At 43.4% G+C, this 15448-nt stretch overlaps 1 protein-coding gene across 2 annotated transcripts in view; it reads left to right on the forward strand.

The window, feature by feature from the left end:
• Positions 1-15448, forward strand: part of NCEH1 (neutral cholesterol ester hydrolase 1) — a 108594-nt gene that overhangs the window by 26754 nt on the left and 66392 nt on the right. The window contains exon 1 of one of the 2 annotated variants that reach the window (XM_058661097.1): positions 14574-14907. The exons of the other annotated variant lie outside the window; for it this stretch is intronic. Within the exon in view, the coding sequence (XP_058517080.1) occupies positions 14770-14907 (138 nt within the window). The 5' untranslated portion in view covers positions 14574-14769. Of the gene's footprint in view, positions 1-14573; positions 14908-15448 lie in introns of those variants that run through there. 2 annotated transcript variants of the gene reach the window in all.

The following is a 15448-nucleotide window of genomic DNA, read 5'->3' on the forward strand; positions in this document are numbered from 1 at the left end:
TAGGTGGCTTTAAAAAATCATTTTAAAAGGAGGGGAGAGAGAGCATCTCCTATCTTTTGGTTCGCTTACAAATAAATACCCACAAAACTAGGGTTGGGCCGGGCCATAGCCAGGCCCAAAACTCAGTCCAGACTCCTACACAGCTACAAGGGACACAAGCACTTGAGGCTACTGGCTTCCAAAGTCTGCATTATCAGGAAGCTGGCATAAAGACTGGAGGAAGGCATGAAACCCAAGCACTTGGAAACATGATGCACATGTCTCAAGCAGCATCTCTTTTTTTTTCTTTTCCATTTTTAAAAATATATATATTTATATGATGGGGGTGGGAGGAAGAGAAGGAAAAATCATTCATGCACTTGGGATCGCTCCTCCAAATAGTGCACTAGCCAATCTGGACTCAGCCATAGCTAGGAATCCAGAACTCCATCATGGTCTCCCAAATGGGTAATAATGAACTAAACATTTGGACTATTTTTCACCGTTTTCTCAGGAGCATTAGCAGGAGCTAAACTAGAAGTGGAACAGCCACTACTCAAGCCAGATCTCCAATATGAGATGCCAGTGTTGCAAGTGGTAGCTTAACCCACTGTGACACAGTGTAGCCCTCCCTTCCCCAAGCAGCATCTTCAGTGCTATGCCAAATGTCAGCCTCAACTTTCACTCTTTGTAAGCCCATTGCCCCTGTTTGCTGACTCCCTTCATGGCCCTGCTCCCTCTCCTGCAAAATTAATGGTGTCATTTCAACATAGTTTTGTTGGATTAAACTAAATTTCCAGTTAATTTTACTCATTATGACTGAAAATCTTTGTGTTTTTAATTCATTATTGCTGAATTCAAGAATATGGTTTGTAAAATCAACATTATTACTTTATAACTGCACCTTCTAAAAATAGCTAAAGTTTCTCCACGTAGTTGGAATATGAGCTAAATTTCAGCTTTCCAGAGTAAAATATCTCTAATCCCAAAAAGTTTTGAAAGGCAGCATGTTAACAAAAACTTTGTGACTAGCAGTGGCGTGTTTTAATTGTAAAATTTCTGTTGTCACCCACATCAAAATTAATATCTGTACATTATACGACTACATTTGGCATAATTCTTTTAATGAGTAAATATTCTTTGAATATAAGTGTAAGTAAGCTGTCAACACTCAGATGAAAATCCTTTGAAAAAGCAGAAATTGAAAAGTTAACCTTATATGCTGGGAAATGTAATATTTAATGAAGAAATGTTCATTTTTACTACTAGATTATGTCTCCCATGTTTTAACTGTTAGTTCTTCGTATTTTTTGCTTCTCTGTCTTGTTCTAATATCCCGAAATCTAACATAAACTGAGCAAATCTTAGTTAAATAAGGAGATGTCAGAATGGATATAAAAATGAGACTAACCAAAAGTCACATAAGCTAAGAATGACAGTAACATAAAAACCTTGCTCCCAAGACAACTATTAACAGCTTCAAATTCTTTTAAAGAGAGTAAAACTCTCTTTACAAACAAAACACAGGGCCATGATGGTGCAGCCAGCCAGTCTTCTGCCTCCTAGTGCTGGCATCCCATGTACGAACCAGTTGGTGTCCTGGCTGCCCCACTGTCCATCCAGCTCCCTGCTTGTGGCCTGGAAAAGCAGTACAGGAAAGCTCCAAGCCTTGGGACCCTGCACACACAAGGGAGATCCAGAAGAAGCTTCTGGCTCCTGGCTCCTGGCTTCAGATAAGCTCAGCTCTAATTGTTGCTGCTGTTTGGGGAGTGAACCAACAGGTGAAAGAATCACTCATATCTCTAAATATGTGTCTTTACAATAACAATAAATAAATCTTAAACAAAACACATTCTGTTATTATCTCCTAAGGTTGTTATGACCGGTAATCCAGCATTTTCAAAAAGAAAGCAATTTCCAGCAAAAACTTTGACTTCACAACCAGTGGGATACATGTGATTTCTGAGACAACTGCCTTACTTCTCTGTGCTTATCCCATTATTCAGCATAATATACAACATCAGAAACTTCTGTTACCAAATATAACTGCAGTTCCATGTTAGAGAGTTGCAAATCTACAAATAAATGAGGTATACTAAAAATGACTGTTTGGGGTTGGTTTGTGAAGGAAGAATGCAGACAGTTTTCACTTTAACTTCAAGAGAGAAAAAGCTTAAAAGAAAAACATCTGTTAAAAACTGGCGTTACAAAGATGTTGTACTTAGTTTGGACAGTTAATCTGCTCCCTCCTCTCCATCACTTCAGGGAAGCATTTAGGAGCAGGCAGGTGACACAGTGTGTTAAGCTACCACCTGTCATGCTTGCCAGCTGAGTCTGAGTGCTGGTGTGAGACCTGGCTCCTCCACGCTGAAGCGTCTGGGAGGCAGCAGATAATGATTCCAGTATTCCTGCTGCCCTGGTGGGTGGCCTGAATGGAATTACTGGCTCTTGGCTTATACCTGGCTCAATCCTGGCTGTTGCAGGCATTTGGAAAATGAACTAGTGAGTAGAATCAATCTCTTTCTCTACCTTTCAAATAAAATAAAAATAAAAGGGCAAAAAAAGTGACATTTGTCTTGGGGTTAAATGGTGTTAGCAAACTCAATTTAGCTCAACCTTTAGTGTTCTAATCTGTAAGATTGGGTTTAAAAAGTAATGCCCAGTTTGAGTGTTACTGAAGTGCTGCCTGGGACACCTGCATCCCACATCCAAGGGCCGGGGTTCAAGCCTCACTTTGCAGCTGATTCCAGGTGATGGCCCATGTATTTGGGTCCCTGCTCCTCCATGTGTGAAAACTAGATGGATTTCCAGCCTGTGGTTTTGGTCTGGTCTGGCTCCAACTGTGTGGACATTGAGGAATGAACCAGAGGATTTGGGGATTTCTGAACTCTCTGCTGTTCAAATACATGAAATCTTTTTTTTACAAAGATTTTATTTATTTTATTTGAAAGGCAGATTTTACAGAGAGAGGAGAAACAGATAGGTCTTCCATCTGCTGGCTCACTCACCAACTGTTCACAACCAGAGTTAAACTGATTTGAAGTTGGGAGCCGGGAGCTTCTTCCCAGTCTTCCCATGGGTGCAGGGTTCCAAGGATTTGATCCATCCTCTGCTGCTTTCTCAGATCATAAACAGGGAACTGGATTCAAAGTGAAGCAGCCAGGACATGAATCAGTATCCATATAGGATGCTGCGCTCACAGGCAAATTAACCTGTTAAGTCCCTATGCTGACCCCATGAAATAAATTTTTTTAAAAATTAAATTTCCATTTTCTCAATCTTACCCGATTTTGTGAATTGAATGAAAAAGCACATATGAAAACTCCACTCAATGCAATTTGTACAAATACTAGAATTTATTAGAGTACGACTGTAAAATTAATGATTGAAATGCAAAATGAGGAGCACAGTTCATGAATGAATGATCAGAGCAGAAGGTACAGAGAACAGTAGCAAACACTGAACCATAAACACTCCATGAGTGTTTATTTTAAAACTTATTTTAAAACTTTATTTAGTTTAAAACTTATTTTAGTTTTAAACAGTTTCAGGATGGGGAGCCTTTACAATGCTATGAATTCTATCACTTCTGGCAATCCATAACTTCGTTACAATGGAAGCTTGGCCTAAAACAAAGTTATTTCAGCAAGCAAAACACAAGAAATAGATACTCTTTTAGCAATCCAAGAGGCCCTCTAACAAGATTTTATTTATCTATTTGAAGGAAGGGGAGAGGGCAGAGGGAGATGAAGTGGGAAGGGGAGTATAGGGGCCATTTCCCATCTGCTGGTTCTCATTCTTCAAATGCCAGCAACAGCTATAGTTGGAGCAGCCCAAAGCCAGAATCCGGGTACCTGGAACTCATTCTGAGCCCCCAACACAGTTGGCAGAGACTCAACTCCCTGAGCCTTCATTTACTACTCACTAATAGGATGCAGACCAGGAAATGAAACCCAAACACCACAACACAGGATGCAGGCTCCCCCAGCAGCATCTTAACTACTTTGTCAAACACTCATCCCCTATAACAGAACTTGGCTTGAGATTCAAAGTGAAGCTTGGCTTTTATCAATTCAGTGTGGGCCTGAAGAACAGAATACGTGGGTATAGAAGAGGGGCCGCAGCAGTGGAGGAAGCCATCACCCTCAAGGCAAGAGTGCCATATTGCAGCAGCAGTTGTAGTTCTGGCTGCTCTGCTTCCAATCCAGCTCCATGTTAATGCACCTGAGAAAACAGCACAGGTTGGCCCAGGTGCTTGGGCCACGGCCACCCACACAGGGAGAACTAGATGAACTCTGGCTCCTGGCTTTGGGCTACTGCTGCCCTCTCTTTTGCTCTGCCTTGCAAATAAATAAAGGAATCTTAAAAAAAAAAAAAAAGCTGGAAAGGGATAAAATTTTTGCAACAAATGTGAAAAAGTTACAAGAGGATGAGCAATATCTAGTGACACGTAATTAGTGTGAAGTAGACGATCACAGAATTTTGAAAATCAATGAGATCTTAATTTAGCAGAAACAGGCCTTCATCTTCAACTGGAAAAAAAAAAAAAAACACCTCAAATGTGAATGTTTTCCATAGTACCTGTGAAGCAAGTCACTTCACACTTCATTAGTTGGATACTGAGATCTCTTCCCTGATTACAGAATTCATCTTGTAATTCTATTCATAAAGTTAGTCCTCATTTATAAGCTAATTTAGTGTGAGTTAGTCATGAGTATTGCAAAAGTTGAGAGATTCACCTTGCCTAAGGAAAGGGAAAATAACTTCAGACCAAAAAGTAACATACTTTGCTTGCTTGCTTTTCAATGGTATGATTTATCTTAATGTCATCATATGACCTCAGCATACAGTTTGTACATTTGCAAGATAACCCTTCTGTGTTCAGAGGGCAAGTGCTGCTGAAGGAGCCAAGATAAGTGGAGGTAACTTTCCCTGTGGCAAGTTCACCTCTGCAGAGCACCTACCTACCTATGAGCTAATCCCCTGCCTGTCCCAGTTGCCAGCTCTCTCAAAGGAATGACAAGGAGACTGTTGTTTAAATGTTGATGAGCTGGAACCTGCTCTTCTGAATCTACCAAGGACCTACCCAGGAAAACAGGGTACCTTTAAAACATGGATTTTAATTGTGTCCTACATTTCTTGGCAGTAATAGGATTTCTTGGGAGGGGTGTTTGCGAAACACCCACATCCTACACCAAAGATCTTAGCTTAAATCCTGGCCACACTGCTTAGAAACCATATTCTATACTGCGTCTTGGGAGGCAGTAGTTGACAAGTCGAGTGTATGGACCTCTCCCAGCTAGGATGGAATTTCTGGTTCCTGGCTTCAGCTTGGCCCAGCACTGGCTGTTGAAGGCATTTGGGGAGTGAACCAGCAAATGAAAGCTGTCTCTCTTTAAATGTTAAAGAAATACACTAAAGGTCTGCCATGCCAGATTGTTTATATAAGTAGTAAATGACCATCCCTGGCTTGCAGACTCCAGGGAAAAACAACCATAATAAGGTGCTGATGTGATAGAAGAGCTTTGAGCATTGACTCATTTCCCAGGAGCCTTGAGATTACAGCTTGCCAAATACTGCAAAATACTCCCCTTAATTAACATCATTCTAAGAATAAAATTGTATCTATTTTAAGCTTTTCTTGCTTTTGAGTTTCTGGTACCTTTAAGAAGCGGAAAAAAAAAAAAAAGAAAAGAAAAGAAAAGAAAAGAAAAGAAAACCAACTTGGCATTTTATCTAAGTGACCTGTCTCTTTCTTGTTCTGGAGGAGATCCAAAAAGTTTTAGATCATGTCCCAACCTCATACATGCACCAAAAAGCTCATTTGGATGTAGCAAACTTCAAAACAGGTTTTACACTTTGTACAATTCTTTACTTCATTGCACTTAGCTGTGGAGGAGAGTTAATGCTCTTTATTTTCCATGGTCAGCCAATCAGTTCCAAATACTAGACTTTACCGATTATGTATCTTCACTGAACATCAGCCATGTGCCTATAACTGGCTGAGGATTTAAAAATAGTGCTTAAGGAAGTCACTGGAGTCATTAATAACTAATCATGAGTTCAAATTTTTTTAAAATAACTTTCTGATGATTAACAGTGGCCAAAGAAAATGCCCAATTGAGCATGTGTTTCTTTTTCTGCAATTAGCGTTAAGAGCCAAGAGGCAGTAGGAAATCTAACTGAACAATTCACTTGATACATTTCAATATATCTTGTCCCTAAAATTTAATGTCATACTGAGTAGGTGGCCCAAGAATTTAGGCCACAGGATAATTTTAATAAACATTATGAAGCATATTTAATTTGAATGCTTTATTCTTTTTTTTTTAAAGATTTATTTTACTTTTATTACAAAGTCAGATATACTGAGAGGAGGAGAGATAGAGAGGAAGTGGAGCTGCTGGGATTAGAACCAGCGGCCATATGGGATCAAGGCAAGGACCTTAGCCACTAGGCCATGTCACCGAGCCCTGAATGCTTTATTCTTAAGAAACATACACTGATTTTTCTATCATTAACTTACAAAAATATAACTAAATTAGACGAACTCTTTTTAAAATTTATTATTTTAAAAATGATGTGGGTCTGGTGGCATGGCCTAGCAGCTAAAGTCCTCGCCTTGAACGCCCCGAGATCCCATATAGGCGCCGGTTCTAATCCCGGCAGCTCCACTTCCCATCCAGCTCCCTGCTTGTGGCCTGGGAAAGCAGTTGAGGACGGCCCAATGCTTTGGGACACTGCACCTGCGTGGGAGACCCAGAAGAGTTTCCTGGTTCCCAGCTTCGGATCGGCACAGCACCAGCCGTTGTGGCTCACTTGGGGAGTGAATCATCGGACGGAAGATCTTCCTGTCTGTCTTTCCTCCTCTCCTCTCTGTATATCCGGCTTTCCAATAATACTAAATTAAAAAAAAAATAAAAAATAAAATTATGTGAGTTGGTTTCACATTTCGCAATGTAGATTTAGAAGTATAAGGGTTCTTCACTGCCCCTCACCCACCTCTCTGCCTATATCCCCTTCTTATTTTTTTCAAGTTATTAAAATAACATACTCATTTCACAGTAGCAAACTTAACTTTCTGATATATAAATGTATCATGACATGGCAAGCAAAGGAAAAGAAAAAAATAACATACTGCAAAAGTGTAATTAAAACTAAAAATGCAAATCCCACTGTTTACTCAGGAGTGAAGATGCATGCTGTATACAGTTCATTCCCAGTATGTTAATCTCACGGAGATTGTTTTTTGTGTTGTGTGTATTAGTTGTCACAGACCAGTGAGATGAATTCTAATTTTGATCACTAAATTTGGTTCTACCAGTGGTTTAATTAAAAACAGATCTGGGGACGGCATCCTGGCAGAGTAGGCTAAGCTCCCACCTGTATTACCAGGATCCCACCTGGGTTCCTGCTTCTGTCCCAGCTGCCCCACTTCCGATCCAGCTCCCCGCTTAGGGTTTGGGAGAGCAATAGAGAGTGGCTCAGATCTTTGAGACCCTGCATCTACTTGGGAGAACCAGAAGCTCCTGGCTCCTGGCTTTGGATCAGCTCAGCTCTAACCATTATGGCCGTGCTCTCTGTCATTCTGCCTTTCAAATAAAAATAAATGTTAAAAATACATGTTTTTAAAAAGCCAGATCTGAAACTTTTAGGATCCATAATTTTATAGCATTAAAAAATCAACAGAAGTTTCTTGCATCCAGATTTTTTATTATGATTACTGCTTGTGAATGAAGGCAGAGATTGGGTACATTTTTAAATCAAGGAATGCTAAGGATTTTCAGGAGCCACAGAAACTAAGACAAGGCAAGGAAGCATAACCCCTAGTACCTTCAGAAAACGTGGTCCTGCCAACACCTTGATTTTAGATTTCTGTGCTCCAGAACTGCAAAAGAATGCATACCTGTTGCTTCTTCTAGATAGCCGGTTTGAGGCACTCTGTTGTAGCCCAGAATGCTAACAGAATCACCCAAGGTAACAGCCAGGTGAAGAAGTCCAGGAGTGGTCCTGGAGAGCAAGTAAAACATCATGGGAAGACATGGCATGGATGCCACAGATCAAGGAGCAGTAGTGTGGTCCTGCTAGAGATGCCAGGGGCTGGTATACCTAGGATTTCTAGACACTCCTAAGACAGATCAGCATGGTTGCAAGAATTTTTTTTTTTTTGCATTCTTTGGGCTCAAGCCAAGATTTTGTGTGTTTCAAGTGAATTTAATACTGTCATGATTTTCAAGATCCTGAATGAGGAGCGAGTGTTGTGCCATCAGCATAAGATGTTGCTTGGGATGCCCACATTCCACATGGCAGTGTCTGGGATCCAGTCCTGCAGGTGCACATGGAAGGCGGCAGATGGTGGCCAGGATACTTGGTTTCCTGTCCTCCACATGGGAGATACAGATGAGAGTCTGGGCTCTTGGTTTTGACCTGGCAATGCCCTGGTTTTTGCAGGCATTTGGGAGAAAACCGGTGTCTGAAAGGCCCCTTTTTGTTTCTCCCTGTCTTTCAGTGTCTCCGTTTTTTTTTTTTTAATAATGTTTAAAAGAATGAGCTTCAAACTGTAATCCATATAAAGGATTATACATTATACATGTAACAACTCAAGACCAAATTTTCTTTGGCTATACCATCTAGTGACTTAGACTTCAACCAAATGCATTTAGACCATACGGATAAAAAAAACCTCTGCTGAATGTTATTTTAAGTAAGTTAAAACCCTTTAAAGATTTTCAGATACTCTGCACCGTTCTTTTTCTTGTATGCTTAAATGCTTTGAGTTAATAACTCTATATTTGGTAACAGTAGTTTAATATGTAGCATTATGTGTTCCTGGCACTCATCAAGTACTTTTATTCTTTGCCTTCCATGTCTTGTGGAAGTGGTTACATACATTACGACAAACAGGTTATCCATGCTGGCTGTTCTCCAGTACAGCCCTGACATCTCCTCTTATCCTTATAAGATTTAAAGCTTAATCTGTTGGATTGCTTAGTTTCTCCACCAGGACATTTCACCCTGAGTATATCACATTCTTTTAGTTAACCTTGCATCAGTATTTATATCCGTTCATGACAACCCAAACTGAAAACTCTGGAGTCATTAACTGGCTCCATCTTCTCAGTCATCATTTAACCTAGCAGTTAGGACAAGTGCATCCCACAAAGAAGTATTTGAGTCCAAGTCCAGTCTCTGTTGCTGACTGCAGCTTCTCACTAGTGAGCACAGTATGAGGTAGAAGGTGGCATTCCAAGTGTTTGACGTGTGTCACTCCTATAGTGAACTTAGGTTGAGCACAGGCTCCCAGTTTTAGGCTGGCTGAGCCCTCGCATTTAAGGCAATTTAGAGAGTGAACTTGTGGTTGGGAGTTCTCTCTCGTGGTCCCTTTATTTTTCTGTATGTTTCAGCCAATTAAATACATACATAAATAAAATTTCTGAAAACAGGAAAGTCTGTCACTTTCACTTGTCCTCATAATCCACTGCAATTTCCAGATCCCACAGAAAATGTCAAGGCTCTTTGGCTTCTTTTACCAACATGCCCTCCTCTTGTCATGCAATAGTAAATACCAAAGCCCCAACCTCCTCCCCGCTTTTCATTCTTTTTCTCTCAGGTTCTCTCCCCGTCCTCTGGTTCTCTGTCCTGGCTTCAGTCACTGAGTGGAGACTCCCACAATTACATCTCCAGCTTGGGCTACTCCGATGAGCTCCTGATTCACATGCTGCACGCCCACTCACTATCTCTGCTTAGATATTACATAGACACTCCAAACTTACCTATTCCAAGTAGAGTAGCATCTTTGCCTCAGTCATTTAACTCTACCACTGGAAGGGCAAGCCTCAGCTAGAAAGCTGGACATTCATCTTGACAACTCCTTTGCCCTCCTTCTCCAAGTTCTCTTCCTTGTATCTCTGATTTTTCATACCACATGATCATTGATTCTTCACATCACTGTATTTCCTGTGGCAAGTCCATGCACGTATCATCCGCATCTTGGACACCTTAGAACTAACACCTTTCTGTCAACTTCCCCTGCTCTCTCCTTGTCAATTTACCTGTCATGCTGCTACCATAGCAACCCAACGCAAGCCTTTCAATGCCTCTCTACTGCCCACAGGATAACGCTCCATCTCCTCGGCATGATGTAAGTCGCTGTATCATGTGACCTCTACTAGGCTACTCTGATTAGGTTCAAACCTCATCACTCTCCAGCCCCAGGACCTGATGCTCCAGAAATGTGGGACTGCTGATCTAGCCCTCTGCTCACACGGCACTCCAGAAGTCTTGTCCGCTCCTGTGTGCTTGCGATGATCTTCCTGTGGTCAGCCTGCACGCTCATCTTCACCTGCTGAACCTGCTTCGTCACCACTTTCTTTGTGGATCTTCTTACTGTCACTCTCCCAGAACAGAATTAGCCCTGACTTGCTCTGCATTACACCTCTGATATTTGTCACCTTTTGCAGGTGAAGAAACCATACCTTCATCAGAGCAGTGCCTTTCATGGTCCCTTATAGGCAGTGAACTTAACAAATATTGAGCCAAAATTCTTCCTTTGGTTAGGGTTAGGGTTAGGGTTAGGGTTAGGGTAACACATTTTTTCTTTATTTTAAAAATTTTATTTATTTGAAAGGTAAAGAAACAAGGACAAAGAGAGACAGATACACACACACAGAGGCAGAAAGAGAAAAATAGAGAAGTGGGGAGAAAGGTGTCTTTCACTCATTGATTCACAACACCCAGGAGTGGGCCAGGGCAAAGTCAGGAGCCTGGAGCTCCATCCGGGACTCTCATGTGGCTGGCAAAGACACAGCTACTTGAGCCCTCACGTGCTGCCTGCCAGGCGGTACCTAGGCAGGAAATTGTAATTGGGAGTGGAGGCTTGGATCCACGCAATGTCGGAGGCACAAGCCATGTCTTAACCACACCAAACTACTGCCCTGAGCAATGTTTCAAATGAAAAAATAAAGATTTTGATAATCAATGGTTTTATGGTGTCCTAGCTTTAAGAGATGATAATAAAAATTGAGGTAATCATGTAAAAGTACCTAAGTCAATTGCATGACTCGGGTTATACCATATGATGTTAGGACCAGGGTATTTTATTGACTGTTCTCTCTTTTGATTATGCTTCACAATGTGTAAGCAGGCCCAATCTACACTATCTCTACTCTAAATGTGTCCTTTAAAAAAAGATTTATTTTAATTGGAAAGATAGAGTAAAAGAGAGAGAGAGAGAGAGATGCCAGAACTGGGCTGATCTGAATGATCTGAAGCCAGGAACCAGGAAATTCTTCCAAATTTTCTACATGGGTGCAGGGGCCCAACTACTTGGGCCATGCTCCATTGTTTCCCCAAGCCATCAGCAGGGAGCTGGATCAGAAGTGGGACAGCCAGGACTTGAATCTGTGCCCTTATGAGATGCCAGCACTGTAAGTGGAGGCTTAGCTTGCTATACCACCATGCCTGCTCCTAAAACTCTCCTCTTATCTCCAGTCCACTGCTAAACGCCACTCTAGGCCATCAGCATCTCTCATCTGGACTACTACATAAACCATCTCATAGATCTCGGTGTCAATATAGGAGCTGGGTGGGGGAACAATTCTCCAAATATAGATTCCTTCATATCACTTCCATTTATAAAGCATCTAATTGCTTCCCAATGCTCCAGAATATCCGAAGTCCTTACAGTGCTCTACTGGTCCCTCACCCATCTCTTGGACTGAGTCTGTCCCCTCGCTTACACAACCCCCACCCTTCTGCCTCCTCTTCCAAGCCTGGGTGTCCTGGGCATCCCAGCACTTCATACTTGTTCCCAGAGTCTCCAAGAGTCCTGCTCAGTGTCTCCTCCCACCCAAGGCATTTTCTCCTCTTTCAGATGCTGACAATCTCCTAGCTTCAAACCACCATTGGCCGCAGGTGTCACATACCCATTCAATTGGGTTTGCCCACTGAGTCCCAGAGCAGTGGAATGGAGAGGTACATGTCCTGAGTATTAGGTCGGGCCTCAGGGCCCTCAGCTCCCAGCTGCGCTTCCCACAGGCAAAGCACCGCAGCTCCCTCTCCAGTTGCTTTCAGGATGACAGCAATACTTCACAGAGATGTTTTGAATTCGAAGTGCACAGCAAGCATTCAATGTGCATTGCAAAGACTCTCCCTTCTGTACTTTCCCCACATTCTATCTTCCCACTGCTGAGCAGGCAAAGGCAAGAAAAGCAGATCTCCATTCTCGCCCACACCCATCTGCTTTTGCCTATTGTGGGCCAGGAAAGTTTGTTGAATGAATGATACCTTGGAAAGGTGTGTAAGAACCAAGTGGTGAGAAGGCCCTTATCTCTACTTGATCTCATTTTCGAAAACTCAGACCCACCGAGGAAACACCTAGGATGGCTGGGGTTTCTTTGTCACATCTTAGTTTCGCTTTGTGTGCTGCTCAAAAGAAACTGCATTGCATGGACACATTAAATATTGGAACTATTGGCAAACCAGAGCAATGCAAACATGACATAAAGTTGCACTGGTCCTCTATAAAACTGAGCTTGGTGCTACTGACTAGAGAGAAGGCTGGTTCTAGGTTTATGAATTTGTGTGTTGTTTGGCTTGCTTTGGTTTGTTTTTTTGTCATTAGTTCTAACATGTATGCTCTTAGAAATGTGTAATCAAAATCCAGGAGAGGGCCCTGTGTGGTAGCCTAGTGGTTAAATCCCCCACCTTACAGGTTCCAAGATGCTATATAGGTGCCAGTTTGTGTCCTACTTGTTCAACTTTCCATACAGCTCCCTGCTTGTGACCTGGGAAAGCAGCCTAAAGCCTTGGGATCCTGCCCCCGCGTGGGAGACCTGGAAGAAGCTCCTGGCTCTTGGCTTTAGATTGGCTCAGCTCTGGCTGTTGCAGTAACTTGGGGAGTAAATCAGTTGATGGAAGATCTTTCTCTGTCTCTCCTCTTCTCTGTATATCTGTCTTTCCAGTAAAAATAAATAAATCTATTTTATAAATCCAGGAGAAAACTTTTATGCCTGTAAGGTAAAATGTTCAATTATTTTGCACATTACCTGAAAGCAAGTAATGTTGCCCAAATTGTAATCCCTGAGTTTGTTTCTAATTACCCATAAAGATTAGCTTTTAACTACATGACATTCAGTTACACACAAATACGTATCATCTCAAATTTAAACTAGAAACATCATTGGCATTTGTCCTTCATAAAATATGTCTTTATTGCTTCTTGGCCTTTTGGCTAAGATCAAGTGTAAAAAATGTCTTTCTCTAACTTAGAACAGGAAGCCAGCTTTCTCCTAGCCACCTCCATACCAGTCCTGACTTTTTGGTTGTTTCACTTGTGTGGGTTAAATTCAAATTATTACAGATAACAATAAGATGCTGGACTCTATGTTTGGTATCTGCTTGCAATGGGGGAATCTCAACTGAACTTGAACTGTGGTTATGCAACAAGGTGGAGGATCCACCATGGTGGGAGGGTTTGGGAAGGGGTGGGGAGAATCCAAGTACCTATGAAACTGTCACATAATACAATGTAATTAATGAATAAAAAAATTAAAAAAAAACCAAATTATTACAGATAGTGTCCAGTCTCGGTGGTTTAAGCTGCTGCTTGCAGTGCTGGCATCTCTGATCAGAATGCCAGCTCCAGTCCCCACAGCATTGTTTCTAACCTAGCTCACTGATAATGTGTCCAGGAAAGTAAGCAAAGACGACCCGAGTGCCTGGTCTACTGCCATTCAAGACTTCAGGGGTGTTTCAGCCTCCTGGCTCCAGCAGGCTCAGCCTCAGCACATGTGGTTGTTTCTAGGTGTGAAACAGCAGATAGAAGATTTTTCCTTTTGTGATGTTGTGTAGGGTAGTGGTTGTCTGATGTGGAATTAACATCCATTGTCAAACTTTCACACTCCAGTTCTAGCATTCAGTTAGAATTTTCTGATTCACAGTTGACTTTTCACCATTGGGAGATCCGTCCCTCTTTGCCCATTTATTTAATCATTTGGATTAGAATCCTGGACTTCGGTTGTATTCAGTGGTTTGTAACTTGTTATGATAGCTTAATTTGATGCTAAAATTACCCCCCAGCTTTAGCCCAGAGGAGATACTTCAAGCTCCCACCGGTTCTATAACTTTCTGAGTACTTTCTTATTTTCCAGCACAGCAGGCTTATCTCCTAACGCACCTGCCTGTTCTTCTCTACCCCCGTCCTCCCGCCCCGGAACCCGCCTCTCCAAGGAGCTGTGGTAAAGGGCTGCGCTTCCTGCCACAGGAGAAAGGGATTTAGAAACCGACCTGAGTGCTCAGTGCACTCTTGGAGCAACAGGGATTTCTTTCATCCCCTCTCAGCCGGAATTTACACCACAGGACAAGTCTGGCTCTGGAAGAGGAGAGTGGTTTTAATCTCTATCTCAAACCATCACCGCTTTGAGCCAAATGTCCACGTGCCCTGAACAGAGACTCACCCCAATGGAACAATTCGCGTCTGCTGTCAGAGCATCAGGGAGCAAGCTCTCCCTCCACTGGCATGCAATGCAGGCCGCTGTCCTGCAGGGCCCGCTGCGCCACGCACCGCGCCAGCGCCCGCTTCAGCCTGGGCGCCTGCAACACTTGGCAAGGACTGGCGCTAGGGGCACGTCAGCGCTCCCACTTCCTCCCGACGCAGTCCGCGATTGGCTCCTGGGCATATAAGAAACAAGCGAAGGAGCCTCTTGCCGCTGGCAGAAACTTGTCGGAGGTGCTCAGGTGGCGTCGACCCTTCTCCCTGGTGGACCTGCGGGCCTGGCGTGCCGGGGGAGGATGAGGTCGTCCTGCGTGCTGCTCGCCGCCCTGGTGGCCCTGGCCGCCTACTACGTCTACATCCCGCTGCCCGGAGCCGTGTCCGACCCCTGGAAGCTGATGCTGCTGGACGCGACTTTTCGGGGCGCACAGCAAGTGGTGAGGACGCAGCCGGGCGCTGCTTCGCTCCGGGTCCTCTCGGGAGGTATTCCAAGGGGAGCAGCCTTCCGACCTCGATCCGCGGCGGACGCAGGTTTCCCGAGCGCGCGGCGAGGTGGTCGCATTCTCAGGTGGTCCTACTGGACATGTACAGGGGAAATTGCTGGCCGCGGGCTGGATATGAGTGGCGCCGGCAATAGGGATTAGGAAAGTGAAGCTCTAGGTAACCTTCCTCCTAAACAGCCCCCTCTTCCTTGATTTGCAACGCCTAAAACGAATCCATCTTTAAGTCTTTTCCCCCGTTTTCGTTCTCCGGTAGGGGCCGGCAGAGAGTGAGTTAAACGTGTTTAGATTCTGATTCCGGGGAAAACAGCCACTTAGAAACAGACGGGCGCGGGCGGGCCGGCCCCCACGGCCCTGGACTGCTTCTCGCGGGGGCAGCAGGCAGGACTCTACTGGGCTCCAGAGGGTCCTCGCGGGTCGCGCAGTTCACGCGTGGCACGTCTCCTCCCAACCCAGAAAGGAGGCTAGGATGGCGAGA

This window comes from Ochotona princeps, chromosome 3 (genome assembly GCF_030435755.1).
Source record: "Ochotona princeps isolate mOchPri1 chromosome 3, mOchPri1.hap1, whole genome shotgun sequence".
NCBI classification, from domain to species: domain Eukaryota; kingdom Metazoa; phylum Chordata; class Mammalia; order Lagomorpha; family Ochotonidae; genus Ochotona; species Ochotona princeps.